Source organism: Centruroides sculpturatus, unplaced genomic scaffold (assembly GCF_000671375.1).
Source record: "Centruroides sculpturatus isolate CEXI.00-Female unplaced genomic scaffold, Cexi_2.0 scaffold17, whole genome shotgun sequence".
Classification (NCBI taxonomy): Eukaryota; Metazoa; Arthropoda; class Arachnida; order Scorpiones; family Buthidae; genus Centruroides; species Centruroides sculpturatus.
The window spans coordinates 523151-546916 of NW_019384462.1; the positions used below are offsets into that span (position 1 = coordinate 523151).

Genomic DNA, 23766 nt, shown 5'->3' on the forward strand with positions numbered 1-23766 from the left:
TCCAAAGTTCAACGAATTTTTCGCAGAAAAATAACTTATCAGAAATCGCACCTGCCGTTTGGTGTGCTGCTCCGCGACGAAAACAAGCTTAAGCAATGGCAACGTCGAACAGTGCACACTCGGTAAGTAATCCTACAATTTTTTGTTTATAGCATAGTTTATACGGATTATTTCCAAAAAAAAAATATACGTATTTTGGAAATGTTGAGTCGGATTAGTCTAGAATCGATTAATTTTATGGAAGAAAACCTTTCAAACATCTGTAGTCCGTAAACTTCACACGTGTCGGGCTGTGATTCCTACAAAATCAGATTCATAAAGAACGGAATGTATCTACCGTCTTATAGGGGGATCTACTGTATTTTATTTATTTATTTTGGGATAAATAAGTCAAATTGATTAAGAGATTACTCTCTCTAATGGAATAAAACTTCTGACTTTTCATTTGACTGCACATTAACTTACATGATTTTTCTTTCAATTTGGATCATTAATTTTTCTTTGTTATTGTAACAGATAGAAGCAATATATTTTAATTTTAAATATGGTAGATGTAAAGTTCTGAATAATACATTTTAATGAGGTTCATCTTTATCAAATGAATACAAATAGGATGTTTAAATAAAAATAATCTGTGCTGTGGCCCTGATTTTATATGTTAATACAAAAGGAAACTTATTAGAAAAAAAGAATTATAAGAAGAAAGTGATGTATAAAAATCTCTTAAAGATATATATTAAGAATCTTATTGAGACATAAATTATTGTCAAAATAACTCTCCACTTTTATATGACAAGTTTATAAACATTGAAGGATAGAGAATTGATTATAATCAGAATTGAAATTCTGACAGATTGAAGTAAATGTATTTAGTTTCACTTTTATTGTATGTAAACGAAAATTCTAAAAACTATTTTCTATTATTTTTACATTAAAAAGTTAAAATATTTGTTTTAATAAAAGTAAAGTAAGTAAATTTTTTCTAAAACAAAAAAAAAAAAAATACATTATAATGAATTGTAACAATTATAATAAATTCACATTACAAATGTTAGTGATGACATTAAAATTATAAGGAAATAAAAATTTAAAAATGTAAGTTTCCTGCTTTTGTTTTATTATTTTTTTATATGAATAGTTCTAATAATGCTTAAATATTTTGATATGTTTGTTTGTATATATTGACTTCAAGAATCTTGTTTTTTGTTTATCTTGACTCAATTATTTCATTTTCTCACATCATAATTGCTTTGATATGAGAAATAAGATGAAGTTCATCAGCTTGGATAACTGTTTTTAATATAACTATTCATTGTTTGTTCTCATAAAGTTTTTTTTTTGGATGGAATGGAATAAATAAGAATAAAAATATAATAAACAATAATACAGTGATATAATTAGTTTTATTATAAAACTTTACACTAATTAAGGAATTATTTATTGATTGGAAAATATTTGTTATCTAATTTCAAAATTTATTTTCAGTTTGATTTTAAAACTGTTGCTAAAAATGAGACAGATTCTTTGAAAGATGTAAATAATAAAGGTATGAAAAATTTTTTATTATAAAAGTTCTCAATATATAAAACATTCAAAAAATGTGCTTGCTATTTTCTTTACAGACAAATTTATTATAAGTAATGCATTTAGTTGTAAAAAAAAAGCTTAAAATAATTTTTTTATTAACTTTTCTGGAATGTTTTTAAAGTTATAGTTTTGAATAAAAATTTTTTGTCTCAATAAAATCCTGCTTTGGAGAGATTTATAAAAACATATATTCTATTGGTACAAGAATTTTAGAATCAATAATATATGAAAATACTTAAACAAATGAAATTTTAAATTTATCCTGAATAGACTATGATGATAACAGAATTGTAACTGGGTGATTTTAATGTTTTGCAAAAGGACAGCAATTTTTTTTGCTTTTATTTTAAAGCATTTAATAAGAATGCCCTTTTTGGCACTTTGCTTTTGGATTTGGCATTGACTAGATCCTCTGTGTTGGATAGAGTTTGACAATTGCAATTGGCAATTTTATATTGTCTCCAACTGGCATACTAGCTGGACATCCAGCTGCTTAACTTCAGTGATCTGGTAGGAATAAATGTGTTAGCTATTTCCCAATTAAATATATGTTATCCTATTATTACTTCATGTAATTTTTTTGAGTCAAGTGTTATCGACTAGAGATGGGAAATCCAGTTCCACTGCTGGACCTGATCTGAATGTGAAACTGTTTTGACAGAACTATTAAGCTAGATGGTTCCCTTGGAACAGTTGGAATAGACAGTTCCTCAGAATAATAAGGGTAGACAGTTCTGTTGAAAGTATTAAGCTACATGGTGTTAAGTTAGGCTGTTTCTTGGGACAGTTAGGGTAGATGGTTCTTCAAATGCTCCAATTTCACATAATGTCAGAATTGCTTAGTCTGTTGGTCTAGATGGTCCGTTGTTGGTTTTATGTAGGATATAAAATGTTTCTCTCCCTATTCTTTGTTTTTTGATTGAAATGTTCCAAATTAGTCTTGTTTAATTTGGAATCTGAGGAAAATATAGAATATGAAATCTGGACTCCTTACCCCTACTCTGGTTTCATCTTCCTTATTAACTCCTAAACCCTTTGTTCAATCTGCACCAAATTTTTCATACTTATTCTCTGGGACTCTGAGAAAAATATAGACTTTCATGAAATCCAGACACCCCACTTTTCCCCTGATTTCATCTCCTTGACACTTTGTGATAACATAACAATTGTAAGCTAAAATACCCAAATTTGTAATATGGTTTTTATTTTAATGTTTAGCCTTTTACTGTTTGGATGGGCAATGCTGGACATATCTGCTGGTTATTAATAAAACAAATAATTATGAATGCTAATAAAAATATAAATTTTTTAAACATCTATGTAAATTTAAAATACTAAAATAATTTGATTATTTTAAAAAGCCCATGGAACATTTTCATTACTTCAAGTTCAAATCCGGATAAAGAATTCACCATTCCATGGTTTATGAATATGGTTTTCAGAATGAGAAACGTGTTAGTAGCTCTGACCGGAACTGTCTCGACACTGTGTAGAACTGTTCCTTGTACTTTCAAAGCTGAAACAGTTCTTTTGGAATGGTTTCAACCAGAATTATCCACCTCTATTATCTACTATAATTTTGTTTTGTTATTATCTACTTGCAAAACTGTCATATTATTATTATTTTTAAATTAATTGTTACTTTCGATTCACACCAATATCTGATGTAATTTTTCAATTGTAATCAGTTTTAAATCCCGAATAATAATTTTGTAAATTTTAATTTTTGTTTTTCTGTGATATTATGTACTCTATGCCTATAGTTAAGTTTGAACAGATCTTGTTGATATTATGGAAAGTATCTTGTCTTTTACAAAGAAAAATTCCTTTTTTGTTATTTTAGAAAAGTGATAAATGATAGATGTATTTTGTAAATGTATAGTATATCAGTGGCGTAGCATAGTGGGGGTGGCAGGGGCGGCCCGCCCCGGGCAGCACTTTTAGGGGGCGGCAAAATTTCACAATAAATAATAATATCTTATAAAAATTTGAACCATTTCATTTCATATTTTTGTCGCACCTACGATTCAGACCGATTGAAATGAGCACAGAATATTTCATTACTTATTCTGTGACAAAACTGGATTTTAGTCTTTTAAATTGAGATACCTAAATACCTAATACCTAAATTGAGATACCTGACACCCACGCTACTCCACTGTAGTATATGTAAAGTTATTATTATCTGTGGTATTTAGAGAATTTATAATTTTCAGGTCCTCTGCATTCTTGGGAAAATTTAGCCAGATTTCATGAAAACAAAACAAGAACTGTACCTGAATTTAAAAAGCAACCAGTTGAAATGTTATCTTTTTCTATAAATAAAAACAATTATGAGAATACAGAAATTGATGCTTCTGTTTTAGATACAAAAATACGTTACATTAATGATCATATAACATTGCCAGTTTCTAAAGCTGATACATTGAATAAAAAACATCCAGAATGGATAAAATCTACTGCAAAAGTTCCATCACAGCAAGGTATGATAAATACTTCAGGAATTTATGTATTATATTTAACTAATGTTTACAGTCCTTATTTATTTTTAGTCTTAGAATATTGCTTTAAATTTAAAGCAGTAATATTTTCTTGAGTGTAAAGGTTTTTTTTCTAATAAATAAACAGGTTTTCAAAAAATTAGAGAAGTAGTAGAAAAACAAAAACAACAGTTACAAATAAAATCATTTCAAATGGAAACTAGGATAAAGTCTAATGAAAATATTAAACAGCCATTAGATACAGTATCAAAAGAAAAGGAAGATGAAAGCAAAAATGCTATTCATATATCATCTGATAAAATTCTAAGCACAACTGTTGATCCAGAAAAGTCTCCAAATAGAAAAACAGTTACTGCATCTTTACCTTTATCATACAAAGGCTTTGCTCATTTTGGAGATAAAATTAATAAAGTGAAAGGTATTTATCAAATAATTTTTGTTTTGTAATGGTGCTAACAGTGTGTAAATTCATTTCAATTGAATAATAAATTTTTTTGAAATAAATTTTGCATTAGATTAACATTTTATCAACTTATATTAATTAATTGATTACATAATTCAAAACTNTTTTCATTACTTATTCTGTGACAAAACTGGATTTTAGTCTTTTAAATTGAGATACCTAAATACCTAATACCTAAATTGAGATACCTGACACCCACGCTACTCCACTGTAGTATATGTAAAGTTATTATTATCTGTGGTATTTAGAGAATTTATAATTTTCAGGTCCTCTGCATTCTTGGGAAAATTTAGCCAGATTTCATGAAAACAAAACAAGAACTGTACCTGAATTTAAAAAGCAACCAGTTGAAATGTTATCTTTTTCTATAAATAAAAACAATTATGAGAATACAGAAATTGATGCTTCTGTTTTAGATACAAAAATACGTTACATTAATGATCATATAACATTGCCAGTTTCTAAAGCTGATACATTGAATAAAAAACATCCAGAATGGATAAAATCTACTGCAAAAGTTCCATCACAGCAAGGTATGATAAATACTTCAGGAATTTATGTATTATATTTAACTAATGTTTACAGTCCTTATTTATTTTTAGTCTTAGAATATTGCTTTAAATTTAAAGCAGTAATATTTTCTTGAGTGTAAAGGTTTTTTTTCTAATAAATAAACAGGTTTTCAAAAAATTAGAGAAGTAGTAGAAAAACAAAAACAACAGTTACAAATAAAATCATTTCAAATGGAAACTAGGATAAAGTCTAATGAAAATATTAAACAGCCATTAGATACAGTATCAAAAGAAAAGGAAGATGAAAGCAAAAATGCTATTCATATATCATCTGATAAAATTCTAAGCACAACTGTTGATCCAGAAAAGTCTCCAAATAGAAAAACAGTTACTGCATCTTTACCTTTATCATACAAAGGCTTTGCTCATTTTGGAGATAAAATTAATAAAGTGAAAGGTATTTATCAAATAATTTTTGTTTTGTAATGGTGCTAACAGTGTGTAAATTCATTTCAATTGAATAATAAATTTTTTTGAAATAAATTTTGCATTAGATTAACATTTTATCAACTTATATTAATTAATTGATTACATAATTCAAAACTATTGTAATTTTATTTGTGAATAACAGTATAACATCAGTAATGTTTCATATGCCAAATATCTAAATTGCTATTAGATTGATCTCTCTGTGAGTTATATGCTGAATATTTTCAGCATATAACTCACATATATAACTCACATTGGTTCAATCTGTTCCAATTGAATGATCTGTCCTTCTTCCCTTTTGGATAGAACATGTCCATGCTTCTTTTAAAAGTCACCTTACGACCTTTTGTTTAGCCCAGTTTTCTTAGCTTGAATATGCTGAAATATTTTCAGCATATTCTGTGAGTTATATTTTCAGCATATGCTGAAATATTTTAATTATAAAAAAAATTGATTTATCAACAATTTAATCTTTTCTTAATTAAAATTAATGTATTAAATTAGTATAAAAATTAATATCCTTAAAAGTACAGAGAAAAGACTTGTTTCTTGTTGAAATCATGTAAAGGAATATTTTTTGTCAATGAGTTATTAATAAATTTCATATAAATATATATAATTCTATATGATTGAAGTTGTATGAAGAACTTGAAATTAGCTTATTTCACTCCATGAGTCAACCATCTTATCATTGGGACCAGCATCAAAGTTGGCAGACTCTGCAGCTTCTCCCGCTGGACTGATCCACCTCCAAGCTAAGAAAACTGGGCTAAACAAAAGGTCGTAAGGTGACTTTTAAAAGAAGCATGGACATGTTCTATCCAAAAGGGAAGAAGGACAGATCATTCAATTGGAACAGATTGAACCAATGACCCTTGTGAACTTTACTACTACTAGTATAAAAAGTTTAATGAGTTCTTTGTGAGTTAAGTTCTATACTTACTGAGCAATAAAATTTGTTGCCCACAAAGCTAATTAATGATTTTGAAATCAGCATAATGTTGTTTACCATTTATTTTAAATCTTGCAGTTCTCCAGATATTTAATATCTGTGTTAATGTGATCATATCATGTTAAAAAAGTAATTAAAAAATAGTAATACAGTAGTAAAAGTTTATATTAGTTTTAAAAACTTACAACACACACACACAATATATATACCATGTATATATTGTCATATATATATATGACAAATAGTTTCATTGGTCCATTTGACAAATATATAAATAAAATAATAAATATATATATATATTTATTTGAATGTTATCTATAAATTTTTAAATAAAGAATATTTATTATTATTTGTTATATTTTAAAATATTTGTTGCATTGTTTAATATTTGTATTTTATTGTAAAGCTTTATTTATCAGCTGTCTTTGTCTTTTCAGATGAAATACACCATGCCAAACCAATCAAATCTGCACAAAAACAAAAGATGAAACGAATAAAAAGAATTGTTAATACATCAGATAAAACAGGTAAGAAATAAATACAATCAAATAGTTTTTTTTACTTGATTACTAATTCTTTTTAAATATATGATAATGTTTATCGGTTTACAAATTTACAGATTATATAGACAAACATTAGATAATCTGCTTATGACAAATAGTTTCATTGGTCCATTTGACAATATAATTGAAGGACCTGATTTAAAAAAATCACTAAGCCACATTTTCTTGTCATCAAGATAATTGATGTTAAAGATTTGAAATATCTCCTGAAATAATTTCATTGTAGATTTTAAATCAGCAAAGCAGGGCTGTGGAGTTGCGTAAAAACTACTGACTCCAACTCCGACTTTTCCTTACCATCCGACTCCGACCAGGGGCGGACTTGTTACCGAAAGAGACCCAAAAATTCTGATGTCATCACGTGACCTCAGAATAAAAGATTCAATAAATAGAGTTCTAATAAAGATAGAATGTAGAAACTTTTTATTTCAAAGCTAAAAGACTCCTCTAAGTAATATATAAATATGTATTCGATAATTTTTACTTTTCCGGCTGTTATATATAACAGAGGATATATAACAAAGTGTAGCGCTCGTTCAAAAAAATGACCCCTCCCAAATTTTTACATTTTTGGACTCAGAACACCTTGAAATTTCGAGTTAATTAAGCAAAAGATTCAAGGTTTTTTTCTATTATTTTTATTATGTTGGATGTTAGACTGTGTGGGGGGGCATGATTTTGTTCACCCTGTTTGAAGCCTAATAATTTCTGTGGTCAGAGTGGTCAGAATCGGAGTCAGATGGTTTAACACAGGAGTTAGTTATTAAGCGTCAAAGTGGTTGAACTAAATCGTGTCCCCATATACATTCTAACATCTTAGGCGAGAACATCTTAACGGGTTTTACTGTACTATTATAAAATGGCAAAAAAGCTTACTTTGAGGGTAGAGACGAGTTTTATTTTATTTTTTTAAATTTTGAACGCTAATAACGAGTAAAATATTCATTAAGAGATATGACACATGACCACTTTTATGTCTTCACCCTGTCGACCTTTAATTAAGAACCAAAATTTAATAGTATTAATGCCCCTTTATACGCAAGCTACAGTGCCACATTTCGTTTCTTAAACTTTACCCATTCTGAGATATTGTTTAATATCTCAGAACAGAAAATAAAGAAATTAAACAAATTAGATGCCAACACACACGCGCGCGAATTTTTCCCCTTTACTGACTTTTTTGAGGGGTTCGGGAGGTCTCCAAACGTGTAGATTTGAAAAAAAAAACTTGGAGGGTCAAATTTGACATGATTCCAATACTTTTCCGTTTTATATACATAACAAGTTGGTAAGTAAAAAGGAGTCGGAGTCGGCGGATTTTTTGACGACTCTGACTCTGGCTAAAACACCAAAACTCCACGACTCTGACTCCACAGCCCTGCAGCAAAGATTAAAGTTCCAGCACATATCTTTGTCCTGTATTCTATGCAGTTGAACATTAGTCAGCCTTATATATTTATTTGGATACAAAAAAAATATGGACATAATGATTTTTACTTTGATAGTGCACTGAAATTTACATTTTATTGCTTTAATAAATGAAAATAACAAAGAAAATGTGTTACATGTATATTTTTCACACATATGGATGCTTGTGTTTGCTGTTGATCATTACAAGTACTTCTGTTACTCAGTGTCCAATACACAGGTATCTGTATTCTCATCAGATATTTCATACAATTCAAATTAGGTATATACTGTAACAAATATCTGATATCCTTCAGTTACTTATATATTGTCAATAAGAGTAATAAATTTGAACCTTTTTTTAATGAATAGCTAGCTTAATTTCATGGAGTTGATGATTTTTTAAAAATGAAAAGTATCTTGTATATATGACCACCAACATGAAAGTGTTAATTAAATGTAGGACTTAGTGATTTCTTAACCAGAAAATATTAAGTTAGTACAATGACTGCCCAAAACTATATATATAGGATGGTGTATTTATTGCAGAAATCATGAAAGTGGACTTAGGAATTTTTTAAATTCCTATCTGATAAATTTAAAGTGTTTATTTGACGTTTTATTTATTATTAGTTTAATTCCTTTTCAAAAAAAAATAATAAAATTATAATGAGCAAACAAACTTTTAAATATAAAATTATATGAATATTTATATTCAATTATTAAATTTTAATAAGTTTTTCTTAAAATGTTTGTGATCAGATTTGAAAATAATTGTATAAAATACTTCAAATAATTGATATTTGAAGTATAATTTATCTGATATTAAGTGAAGAATTGATAATGGTTTTTACCATGATCATGTTTTGAATATATTGATTAGATAGATTCATCGTGAGTTATTGAATTGTTATATTTATTTGTTTCTTTGAATTATTTTCTTATACAAAATGTTTTTAAACAATAAAATTTGTTTTGATAATTCAGATTTCAATATTTAGTATGTTTTTTTATTATTATTTTATTTTAAGCAGTAGAAAAAAATAAGTATATTGCACAAAAATTTTAATAATTCAATTATTTCAGCATTTATTACACCTTCTTGCTGGAGAGAAGCACAAGAACTTATAAGAAAAAAATTAGGCCCGTTCTCAACTGAAATATCTGATTCAGAAAGTAAAAAGCTATCCAGTAATAAAACAGAATCATGTAGTAAACAGGAATGTATTATTTCTGGTGAGTTTACAAACACTTACATAGCTTTTAATTTTGATTTATATTTAGTATTTAGAGTTAAAAATAGGCTTATTCATTTGATCAGTTTTTTTAGATTTTTATGTTAAATACAAATTATTTATAATTAAAATTATATATATAGTAATTTACTTTTATGTCATATCATTTGTATTTAAGTCTGTTTTGCAAGTCTGTCATTGTTTTGATGCATATTCATTCTAAATATGCATCAAAACAAACATTTGCTCTTTTAATAACATTCTATATGTTTTCTTGTGGCTTTATTGGAAATCATCTCCTACCACTATCTCATCTATCTATATAAATGAGGATGTTTGTTTGTTTAGATGTATGTTTGTTTGCTATGTACACCTAGGCTATTTGACCAATTGCTATGAAACTTCGCATTTATGCTAATATGCTTCTAACTTAGATAATGTCATAAATTTTACTCCAAAATATTGATTGAATTTCTATATATCAATTAATTTCTGTCTACATTTGATTTGCTGTGTTACATGTAGCACCATCTATTCGAAAAAAATTTAAGAAAATAATAAACTAAATATAGTTCTTAAAATGGATATAATTTTTAAAATATATATTATATTCATTTTATTATAGCTACAATGATATAGTACGAATTAGACATGCTATATCAGACATGGGCAAATGTGAATCTTTTTGAGTTACATGCTACTCTTGCTGAAAGTGTTAATTTTTGCTTTTTTTTATTATTTTTACAATTTTATTTCCACAGTTTTGTGAAAATATGTTTATTAAAAACTTCGATATTTATTTTATATTATATTTATACTAGCAGGTAGGCTTGGCGTTGCTCGGGCAAAAAGTAACGATAGCAAAGATTAAGATTATTACGTTATAGTCAATCTTACCTGTTTTCAAAGAATGCAAGAATTAGGTCCTCCTGTTTCCAGACTAATTAGAGAATTCTTAGATGGGTTAAAAAATGTTTGATTTCTTGCAAAAACAAAAATAAACTGCAAATCTGTAAATCTTGCACATCGCTTTATCTTAACACTTTCATTGTTAACACTTCCCCCCACGGGGAAGTGTCAACAACCTCACCCCACTGGTGGAATTTTGAAAAATCCCTTCTTAGTTTATATTCTCATGACGCACCCTATTAAAACACAATCAAAAACGCAAAAAACTGCATCTGCACCTGTAAATCTTGCATGTCTCTTTCTCTTAACACTGTTGACACTTACCATTGTTGACATTTCCATTGTTGACACTTCCATTGTTGATACTTCCATTGTTACTTAACACTTCCATTGTCGAAGGCTTAATCCTGTCCCTCTCCCCTGGGGAGGAATTTCGAAAAATCCTTTCTTAGTTTGTGTTATCGTGACATACCCTAACTGTGTATTAAATTTCAACTTTCAACTCCTAATCGTTTGGGTTCTGTGCTGAATATTATTATTGTTATTATTATTATGTTGGGTTTAGTGGGTTATATTTATTATTATTATTATCAACCCGTCTCAATTATATATATATATATATATAGATTATATAATAAAATCATGGTACAGAACTGCAGTACAGAATAAAAAAGTACAGAACTGCGGCTCACATGCATTTTGCAAAACCTACATTTCAGCTCCCACTGAATTCTAGCTTGCCCACCCCTGCACTATATCATTACTTTGACAGGTGGCACGTAGCAATTGCTTGCATGGAATCAAAAGTGTTACCCTGTGGAAAGTCTATAAGTATCTAATTTTTCACATCTAATGACATGGGTTTTTTCCATTTCTGAATAGTACTTTCTTAATTCTAATAAGTGTCCTCCAGTAGCCAAGTGCATAAAACCACTGAACACTGATAGTTAGTCATGGTTCAGGCATGATCAATGGGCACATTTTTCCTGGTTTTCTTCATGTTAGGAACACCTAAATAGGGTCCAGCTTTCTGTAAAAGCAGCGCTGTGGAGTTGGTAAAAAAACACTCAACTCCGACTCTGGCAAAATTAAATACCAAGTCATTTTATGGGGGCAGAGGCACTCATAGGGGTGTACCCTACTCTGAACTCTGAAAGTAGCCTGAGACATTTACCCAAATACTTTTATAGTTAGTATTTTTAATGTTTAACTTACATTAATATTTATTTGTATAAAAAATTAATTTTTAACAAATATTTAATAAGAGCAGATTTCAATATTTAGTATGTTTTTTTATTATTATTTTATTTTAAGCAGTAGAAAAAAATAAGTATATTGCACAAAAATTTTAATAATTCAATTATTTCAGCATTTATTACACCTTCTTGCTGGAGAGAAGCACAAGAACTTATAAGAAAAAAATTAGGCCCGTTCTCAACTGAAATATCTGATTCAGAAAGTAAAAAGCTATCCAGTAATAAAACAGAATCATGTAGTAAACAGGAATGTATTATTTCTGGTGAGTTTACAAACACTTACATAGCTTTTAATTTTGATTTATATTTAGTATTTAGAGTTAAAAATAGGCTCATTCATTTGATCAGTTTTTTTAGATTTTTATGTTAAATACAAATTATTTATAATTAAAATTATATATATAGTAATTTACTTTTATGTCATATCATTTGTATTTAAGTCTGTTTTGCAAGTCTGTCATTGTTTTGATGCATATTCATTCTAAATATGCATCAAAACAAACATTTGCTCTTTTAATAACATTCTATATGTTTTCTTGTGGCTTTATTGGAAATCATCTCCTACCACTATCTCATCTATCTATATAAATGAGGATGTTTGTTTGTTTAGATGTATGTTTGTTTGCTATGTACACCTAGGCTATTTGACCAATTGCTATGAAACTTTGCATTTATGCTAATATGCTTCTAACTTAGATAATGTCATAAATTTTACTCCAAAATATTGATTGAATTTCTATATATCAATTAATTTCTGTCTACATTTGATTTGCTGTGTTACATGTAGCACCATCTATTCGAAAAAAATTTAAGAAAATAATAAACTAAATATAGTTCTTAAAATGGATATAATTTTTAAAATATATATTATATTCATTTTATTATAGCTACAATGATATAGTACGAATTAGACATGCTATATCAGACATGGGCAAATGTGAATCTTTTTGAGTTACATGCTACTCTTGCTGAAAGTGTTAATTTTTGCGTTTTTTTATTATTTTTACAATTTTATTTCCACAGTTTTGTGAAAATATGTTTATTAAAAACTTCGATATTTATTTTATATTATATTTATACTAGCAGGTAGGCTTGGCGTTGCTCGGGCAAAAAGTAACGATAGCAAAGATTAAGATTATTACGTTATAGTCAATCTTACCTGTTTTCAAAGAATGCAAGAATTAGGTCCTCCTGTTTCCAGACTAATTAGAGAATTCTTAGATGGGTTAAAAAATGTTTGATTTCTTGCAAAAACAAAAATAAACTGCAAATCTGTAAATCTTGCACATCGCTTTATCTTAACACTTTCATTGTTAACACTTCCCCCCACGGGGAAGTGTCAACAACCTCACCCCACTGGTGGAATTTTGAAAAATCCCTTCTTAGTTTATATTCTCATGACGCACCCTATTAAAACACAATCAAAAACGCAAAAAACTGCATCTGCACCTGTAAATCTTGCATGTCTCTTTCTCTTAACACTGTTGACACTTACCATTGTTGACATTTCCATTGTTGACNCAAATTATTTATAATTAAAATTATATATATAGTAATTTACTTTTATGTCATATCATTTGTATTTAAGTCTGTTTTGCAAGTCTGTCATTGTTTTGATGCATATTCATTCTAAATATGCATCAAAACAAACATTTGCTCTTTTAATAACATTCTATATGTTTTCTTGTGGCTTTATTGGAAATCATCTCCTACCACTATCTCATCTATCTATATAAATGAGGATGTTTGTTTGTTTAGATGTATGTTTGTTTGCTATGTACACCTAGGCTATTTGACCAATTGCTATGAAACTTCGCATTTATGCTAATATGCTTCTAACTTAGATAATGTCATAAATTTTACTCCAAAATATTGATTGAATTTCTATATATCAATTAATTTCTGTCTACATTTGATTTGCTGTGTTACATGTAGCACCATCTATTCGAAAAAAATTTAAGAAAATAATAAACTAAATATAGTTCTTAAAATGGATATAATTTTTAAAATATATATTATATTCATTTTATTATAGCTACAATGATATAGTACGAATTAGACATGCTATATCAGACATGGGCAAATGTGAATCTTTTTGAGTTACATGCTACTCTTGCTGAAAGTGTTAATTTTTGCGTTTTTTTATTATTTTTACAATTTTATTTCCACAGTTTTGTGAAAATATGTTTATTAAAAACTTCGATATTTATTTTATATTATATTTATACTAGCAGGTAGGCTTGGCGTTGCTCGGGCAAAAAGTAACGATAGCAAAGATTAAGATTATTACGTTATAGTCAATCTTACCTGTTTTCAAAGAATGCAAGAATTAGGTCCTCCTGTTTCCAGACTAATTAGAGAATTCTTAGATGGGTTAAAAAATGTTTGATTTCTTGCAAAAACAAAAATAAACTGCAAATCTGTAAATCTTGCACATCGCTTTATCTTAACACTTTCATTGTTAACACTTCCCCCCACGGGGAAGTGTCAACAACCTCACCCCACTGGTGGAATTTTGAAAAATCCCTTCTTAGTTTATATTCTCATGACGCACCCTATTAAAACACAATCAAAAACGCAAAAAACTGCATCTGCACCTGTAAATCTTGCATGTCTCTTTCTCTTAACACTGTTGACACTTACCATTGTTGACACTTCCATTGTTGACACTTCCATTGTTGATACTTCCATTGTTACTTAACACTTCCATTGTTGACAGTTCCATTCTTAACACTTCCATTGTTGATACTTCCATTGTTACTTAACACTTCCATTGTCGAAGGCTTAATCCTGTCCCTCTCCCCTGGGGAGGAATTTCGAAAAATCCTTTCTTAGTTTGTGTTATCGTGACATACCCTAACTGTGTATTAAATTTCAACTTTCAACTCCTAATCGTTTGGGTTCTGTGCTGAATATTATTATTGTTATTATTATTATGTTGGGTTTAGTGGGTTATATTTATTATTATTATCTGTTTTTGCAAGTCTATTTAGTATCAAACGAAAGAAGAGGTTTTAGCCAGAATCAAATCGCACCATTCCATTGTTNGCCAGAAATTCCTCCCAACTCAGACTTCACAGCCCTGCATAAAAGTCTTCCTGGGATGCATCCCCCTTGGCAGATATCTTCAGATCTTTATCCTTTATTTTGTAGAAGCAGATATATTACAATATTGTACATTATAAAGAAGTACTGTATGTGCATATGACAAAGCTGACAGAAACTGTATATACTGTCATCAGTATCATGTTTTCATGGATTTTCTGGCATGTCAGTCTATCCAGGAGAGACCATGAAATCAGATGTTTCCATATGGTAAAAACTGGCATGCCTGTTTACATTAGGCTATACTTCCCTCTCTTGAGGGCACATGAAAAATGAATGAATTACATTATGTAAAAATGAGCAAGTTTTATTCTAAAACTGTGAAACTCAACATTGCATCAAAAATGATGTGACTCTAAGGTACGATAACTCTCAGCTGCCACAGGTCTTTGCTGTAGACGTGCATGTCTGGAAGCACAAGCTGAAAGTAGCTTCCTACAACTAATGAATCCATTATAGGAAGGCACTGATGCATGGCATTATCATTATGCATTAGCAATATGAACCATGATAATTATGCATGTATTTTGTTCCAAGTGCAATGTATTTTTTCTTTTAAGTTCAGTAGTCTAGCCAGAAAAATTCAAAAATTAATTAAATGTTGAAAAAAACCAATGTTAACAGTAGATGGAGTTAGAATAAAAATCCATTATTTTAAGTTGTGGATCTGCTAAAAGGAGGTAAAATTATTTTGTTTTGGCAGGACACAAGAAAAAATCCATTGTTCTGAGAAATCCATTCTGCAATCCATTAAAATGAGATTCTACTGTACTAATTTTCATTCTGATATTCAGACAGGGCACCTAAAATATATTAAATGCATCATGAAATGTTGCTTCACTGTTATGTATTAAATGGGATCATCTGCTTACAATAGACCATTGACTTTAGCATCTCCAATTTTATACTGTTGATCATCTGACTTTTCTATTATTTTATTCATGTATATTATGAAAGAGAAAGGAAGCTTACAACCCTGTCTAATACTTTCTTTAGCTGATAGCTATTCAATAAAATTTCCTCTTTATCAATTTCTTCTTTTATAAAAATTTATTATTGCTTCCATAAGATTTTAAGTAATTCTATAGTCTTTTAAAGCTTTGAATATTCTCTCCATGAGAATCATACTTTTTCCATATCTACAACTTCAGATACAGATCTTAATTGTATTCAAAAAATTTTTCATCTGTATGTCATAAAATTAAAACTTGATTTTATATTCTATTAATGGATGATTCTGTTTAAATATTATTTTATGTTTATGTTAATATAAAATGTTACTACTAATAATTGTAGCAATGTTTTGCTAAAATTGTTTAAATTGGACATTCTTAAAGGATAAACAATTCAAAATGTAAGAAAATATTAAACACTTTATAGATTATTCTATGATTCTATTTCTAAGATAGTCAGATTTTTAAATATTTAGTTAAATAATTATCAGAACGAAGTGTTCACCCTGGAAGCACTGATTATCCTATATATAAAAAGATAAATAAGGTGAGTTATGATAACCATATAGGAACCTCCTTTCTGAGTGCACGTAGAAAGGTTTATTCTAGAATGGTGAAAACAAGAACCTCAATCTTGTTTCCACTATTGTAATGTATGTATGAATATAATGTGCACAACTTGTAAAGAAAGATCAACATTCACTTGTTGACCTTATTTGATATTCCTAAGCATTAACTAATGTAATTTGGATATATAAGATTGAAAATCAAATTAAACACATTTTTATCTTACAGATTCTGATGATGATTTACCTGATATCATTGAAAAAACAGATGAAAAAATGGACGAACAAAATCTAGATATTGACAAACAAACAAATAAAGAACAAAGTAAGATAAGTCATTCATTTTACATCAGAAATTATATTGTTATTAAATTTACATATAGTTGCTTTCTGTTATGTCCAAAATACTATGAATACTGTAATATTTTGTAACATTTGAACTTCAGGTACTTCTAAATCAGTAAACAACAAAACCAATATAGATTTTACTAAATAATAGGCATTTGTATAAAAAATTTTGAAAATTGCTTTATATGTACAGAAGCTTGGATTAAATGATTTTTTTAAATTCTAGATTGTTTGATAAAATATATATATTTAATTTTTAATTGAAGTATGCTAAGCTATGACACATATATTAAGAAAACCAAATTTGAGTTTCTGTTAAGTTGAACTATCAATAAAAATGAGAAAGTACTGAATTCCACTGATACAATCTGATATCAATAATTTTCCAACCATTCCAACCTGATACTTGCTTCTATCCTTATGTTACAGGTTTTGGTAATAAATAAAAGTCTGAAAACTCATTGGTTTAGATTGGCATAGGCAGTCTATTTCTATTTATTTCACTTTGGATTATTAAAAACTATAATTAAGCCATTAAACAGTTACATCAATTACATCATTTGCATGTTCTGGTTTAAAAGCATGAGTATTTTTAGTTTTCTCCACCTAAGTGAGTGTATTTGTTCGTGCAAATGTTTCTTGCAAAACTAAATAACTGCTTTGATAGAAAATTGGATGGGATGCAGACAGGTACTTTCTTGTCTGTGTTCTAATTCAGTTATCTTTTCATGACTTCCACAAATGGAATATTTCCCCATCTGAAACAGTAAATGTGAGGCAGGTTTCCTCAGACATTACCATTTCATTAACAACAATGAAATTAGTTATGTGGCCAGTAATTCTGTCTTTTTTTTATTCAATTACAGAAAGTAATGGTCTTCCTTCCAAAGCATTCCCAGGGTCTAGTTCAGGTGCATCACTAGTATTAGGCAAATCTGGTCAGTGGTTTAGTTGCAAGTATCTGAGAGATGATTTGTTGCTTCAGTTGCAATGTTAGTGCTGAATATGGACATCTTAAACTTTAGATCTAAGGTTGTAGCAGGAGAATAGAAGCCATCAGTTTCAGCATTCTGAAAACGGGTATTTAAATTGTCTAGAAAGTCTCTTTTCAGAGAGTGCATTCCTGTATTCATTTTGTGCAGAGGGTTTTGTGGAGCTCTTCAAGCCTTGGAGCAGGGACGTCCATATATTGTGACACATGCCCCTTTGTTGTCAGATTGCTCTTTTCTTAATCCCCAAGGAAGCTTTTACGGTTTCATTTTATTTTTAAATTAGTTTTTTATCACAGAATTCTTTTTTACTGATAACAAAATTAAAATTAAAATATTTATTATTAACCAAAAATTTGTGCTAGTTGGTTGTGATTGTTCAGTTGAGTACCAAGGTACCACTGTATTTGATTAACACAATTTTGATAAATGCAATAGCATCGAGAGATTAATTAACTGCGTTAATCAAGGGATACTTGTGAGTATATCCTGTATGTATAGTATAGTATGTATATATACAGGTATTTTCTTACATAACATATGTACAATGCCCTTTTTTTATAGTTTGTGCCCCTCTTCTTTATAGTCTGCAGGTGCCACTTCCTTGGAGTGGAAATAGAATCTCTGATAAACATGAACCTCTTTGAGATCTGCTTGGTTGCTTCATCAAAATTAATCAGTCAGCTCATTAGGAGGATGTGTTTCTGCAGCAGCTGCTGTCAAAGCCATTTTTTGTTCAATTGACTGTAGGAACATACACAATGAAGAGTTCAACCATGTATAGAGATTGTCTTGAATTAGGATATGTTTAGCCAAGTCTAGCTGCTGGTATATTTTCTCCAGGATGTTGCTTGCCTTTATGCTATGCTTGTAATGTCTGATGAGGTGATGACACATATAGATCTGCAACATTCTTTTGGGAAATACAAGCCTCCTTGGCTACCCACTACATACTGATGCAACATGCTTGAACATGTTTACCAGTTAGGAAAACATAGCATTTATCAGGACTAGCTTCCCAATTGAACAGCAATGTTTTGAATTTTTCTGCAAGGTTTTTCACTGTGTATGACTAACATGTCTTTTATTACAGGTTTGTCAATATTTTATCTTGTTAAGGTGTTTAAGTGAAATGTTGATGTAAACTGATCATCAAACGAGTCAAAAATTTATCATTGAAAGAATATAATTGTGTTGCATGTAAAAATTAGTACATAATTATATAGATATTATATTAAATTTGGAACATTCATATCTCTAAACACTAGTTATAAAATGATGTATGTCCATCATATTCTCCAATTAGTTACTTGGTTCAGTCAAAAATGAGACAAATATGTTTATTGAACATAAAATTTTTCAAAATAATCTCCAGAATTATTTAAACTCATATCCCAATAATTCATTAAACTTTTTATGGCTTGGTTGAAGAAGTCCTGTGACTCGTCTTTGTCACAGGTCAGGCATTCAAAGACTTGAATGCCTAACCTTTTGAGGTTGTTTTTATTTTTCCAAACACATAAAAGCTGCATAATGACAAATCTGAACCATATGGAAGATGCTGAAGAACCTTCCACTGCATTCTCTTCATTATATCCATTGTTATAATACCCACATGATGGTATGCATTGTCCTGAAACAAAATGATGCCTTGACTAAGTATCCCTCTTATTTTTATGGCATGTCTCAAATTTCTCAGGATCTCAGAATAGCATCTGCTGTCATCCTTTCATCTCATTTCCATAAAGTGTATCAGAAGAGCTCCTTGATAGTCAAAGCACATCAGCATACACTTTAAACTGGAACTGGCAATATATTTGGGTTTCTGTTTATATGGTGACTAGGGATTGATTACTGCTTCACCACTTGTTGGTAATGTCTGCACATTGCCTTGTCAATTGCAACAGCTACAATTCAAAAAGTTCTCTGCTTGACAGTAACATGTTAGATGTTTTAAACCATTTCACAATGTTTTTGGGCATCTGTTAATATCTTGGGGATTCATTTAGAATACACCTTCCTGTATCCAAATTTGTTATGAAATATGGCATATACAGACTCATGGCTGATACCCAGATTGTCTGTCACTTTATCTGCAGTTATTATTGAACAATACTCTCAAATGATGGCAATGACTTGCATAACAATGTCATTGGTATTGAAGCTATGAGGCCTGTCTGGATGGGGCACATCAGTCATGGAAACACTCTTGCACATGACATGAAATTTAGTCCATACACATGTTGCCTGTGACAAATTTTGATATTGTGATAGTCTTTTACAGCAGAAAATAACTGTTTGCAAATTTGCTATTTAGTGAATTTTTCTTTGTTTAAAATATGCTGTCTAAGAAAATTTTTTAAAATTGATATTGTTTTCAATTATAATTTATTTATTCTCTTTTGCAGACAATTGTGATGATGATAAAGTTATTTCTGAAGATGTTAATTGGAAAGAAGGAGAAATGAATGAGCGAAAACAGTTCTCATTAAAACAGATAACCAGAAGGAAAAGAAAAACAAAGCAAAAAGGTAGAATATTTTTATAAAAAGTTAAGATATACTTTGATCACATTAGAAGTTAAATATTCCAAGCATGCTCAAAATTTCTTTTAAGTGATTTATTGGGCTGCAATTTGAAAAATAAATTTCTTCTGTTATCTGTCCATCTTTCCTTAATCTCAAGAATGGAGTTAGGTAGATGAAAGTGAGACCAGATAAGGACACCAGATAAAGCCCCAATTAACTATATGCAAACTTCTGATACAAACCAAAAGTTGTGTTATTTCAATTCAAAATTTCCCCTGAAAGGAGTTAGACTGGCACCACTCGACTGCTAAATGAAAAGTATGATGTACAGGGGCAAGACACTGCTAATCTGAAGGTGGAGAGCATATATTTTAAATTAAATAAATTAAAAAATATGATTAAAAATTGCAGCTTGGCATTATGATGATGTTACAATAAAAGAATTGCTCATTAAACTTCAATATTTTTATTAAACATAATAAAAGATAAGCTTAATTTCACTCAAGAAAAACTAAGACAGTATTTGTAAATTAGATTTAAGCCAGTCACTAGATAATTTTTAAAGAAAACTTTTACAAAGAATAATTAAAGAGAATAATTAAATTTATATTAAAAAAATTGATTTAATTTTTTGGTTTAAATTTTTTCTATCAGTTATTGCTATTTTGGGATTTGATTCACATTATATTATGTAAATAATATTAATGTGTATTAACTTTAAGTCAATCAAGTGGAATGCAGAAAGAAAAATAAAAATTTTCAATTTTTATCTGTGATATTTATTAGGTCTAAAAAAAATTCTTACTGTTTATTACAAATTAGATTTTCTTTTGAAGTAATTTCATTAATATTGTAAATTAAATTAAATTTACATTTTAATAATCAAATAATTCCATTATTGTCTATCTTAAATGAACATTTTTTATTCTTTAGGGAAACATTTACTTTGTAGTTTTATGAATTACAGATGTAAATTTAGCTAGTAGTCATTTAATTTTACTCAAGCCTGAAGTCATATATAGCTTTACACTAAGGCAAAGTTTTTCAATCTTTTTCTAATATTGGCATTCCAACTTGGTAATTTATTTATTTTTTTTTTTTTTTGCAATACCCCTACTTTATCAGTGTAGAGATACTGTGTCTTGCAAACTTTTCGTTGTATACAAAAGAAGTGTTATGATACTGCTCAGAGCTATATTAAGGCTGTTATACACGTTATGGAAATCCTCAAAGGATGTACTTAACAGACAAAAAAAAATCGGATATAACTGGCTGGATCAAACATAGTAATTTACAAAACTTATTAAAATATTTCCCAACGTATAAAGAATTATTTTTATTTAAAGGTGGATAGATAGAAAAAAAAATCACAGTTAATCCTCAAAGGATTTCCGTAATGTGTATAACAGCCTTTACATGGCACTCCTGAAGTGTCATTGTGGCACCTTAGTGTGCTGCATATTTTGCTCAAAAACTGCTGCACTAAGGTGACTATATGTCAGAAAGATTTCAAATAAATATATTGTATTGCATAAATAATAGAAGGAATAATGATGCAAAAGATTAAATACTTTTATATACATAAATTAAAATTAATTTAATAGTTTTATTTTAATTATAATATAGTACATTCATCAACTTTTACAAAAATGTTGTTATTAATGAATGAAAACAATTTAAAATTATATTTGTATGCTTATCAATATTCACTGACAATTATTATTCATATTTATTTCAACTTTTATTAATTATTTATCATTAAATACAAAATAAATTTCAGGTGAATGTAATTATTCATTAAATAACTTTCTAGTATGTAGAAATTAAATAATTGTTTGAAAAGTTACTTTAAAAAATTACATGGAGGATTAATAAGTGCATATAAATTAAATAAAATGCAAATTTAAAAATTAAGTAGAAAGAATTTTATAAATAATGGCATTTTATAGTAATCACACAAATATTTATATGGCTTTTATTAATATATATTAAGAGAAACTTAAATAATTCTATTCCCTTTATTAGAAAACTGTTGAAAAACAAATTTGTGAAACTCAACAAAAAAAACATTAGTGAACTGCAAAACTTTTGAATCTAAAAATTAGAAATTCTTGCATTTTTGAGAAATTTCTATTTATTTTAGAAAATGTTATGTTTTTTTTACAAGGAAATGACTTTTGGTTCAATCAGTTTCTCATTAGCTAGTCATTATATAACTACTATTTGTTAAGAGCATTGAGTCCAGTAAGAGTTTAGTTAGTTATCATTATTATATAAATATAATATAGTTTATATATAAAATTGGAAATATATATTATTAAAAATTTATTTATTTTATATTTCAAGAAGAAAAGAATATTTCAACATCTAAAGTTCGTCACTATGATCCACATGTTATTCGCCACTACATAGCTAAGCAAAAATTAGAACGACAAAAGAAGAGAAAAGAAGAGAAGCAAAAACAATTGTTAGAAAAACAAAATAAAGAGCAACGTTTACAAGACTTATATGCTTTTCAAAAACAAGTTTTTTCTAATTATTCATTAGCAACAAGAGTAAGTCAAATACAGGTAACCCCCGTATAACACGGCACTTCTATAGCACGGATTCACTCTGACACGGTTCGAGAATTGGGTAAAACCCTAGTACAACATGAAATGTAATAAATTTTTACATACTTAAGTAATAATAGTTCACGAAAATTATTATTTTCGTGAACTATTAGTACTTAAGTATGTAAATTTTCTCTTCTCGCCTTCTGTCGATACACGTGGTCCTTCTCGAAACTTGTTTCAATGTTGCCAGATCGCGACGCTTCTGCTTCTGATGTTGCCGAATGTTTTTCCCTTATTCCATACTTGCTTTATTCTTCATAAGTGCTTAGCACCATATAAGGAAATTTATAAAGACCTTTTAACTAGAAGCAAGCAATCTAAAATTACATACATTTTGCAAAAGGTAAAGCATGGATCTGAAGATAATGCAGAAAAATGCTCAGAGGATAAGGATAACTTGCCAAAAAGAAAACGCTCTCGGTTAATTAATAGTGTTTTTAGTGATGACGAAGAAAACATTGTTTAATTTATATTAATATGTATCACTTAAAAAAATTTTAATGAAGATATTTATCTTAATTATGAAAATATACTAGCACGTTTTTTAATTTTTGGAACCTAACCCTCCTTTTCATATTAGTTCTTTGTTTCGTATAACACGGATTCGCATAACACAGCAATTTTTTGGAACGTAACTACCGTGTTATATGGGAGTTACCTGTATACATAAATCTGAACTGATTAAAATAGTTTAATTATAATTGTTTATTGTATGGTTATACAAATCAATTATATAACCATATAATTGATTTTTATATTAAATAATAATATAAATCAACTTTTGAACA

At 28.6% G+C, this 23766-nt stretch overlaps 1 protein-coding gene across 1 annotated transcript in view; it reads left to right on the top strand.

The window, feature by feature from the left end:
- LOC111620918 (centrosome-associated protein 350-like) overlaps positions 1 to 23766 on the top strand; it is a 48677-nt gene that overhangs the window by 11721 nt on the left and 13190 nt on the right. The window contains exons 5-13 of the mRNA XM_023362946.1: positions 1486 to 1546; positions 3804 to 4070; positions 4216 to 4506; positions 6942 to 7031; positions 9561 to 9710; positions 11988 to 12137; positions 16728 to 16823; positions 20244 to 20366; positions 22710 to 22918. Of these exons, the coding sequence (XP_023218714.1) occupies positions 1486 to 1546; positions 3804 to 4070; positions 4216 to 4506; positions 6942 to 7031; positions 9561 to 9710; positions 11988 to 12137; positions 16728 to 16823; positions 20244 to 20366; positions 22710 to 22918 (1437 nt within the window). The remainder of the gene's footprint in view (positions 1 to 1485; positions 1547 to 3803; positions 4071 to 4215; positions 4507 to 6941; positions 7032 to 9560; positions 9711 to 11987; positions 12138 to 16727; positions 16824 to 20243; positions 20367 to 22709; positions 22919 to 23766) is intronic.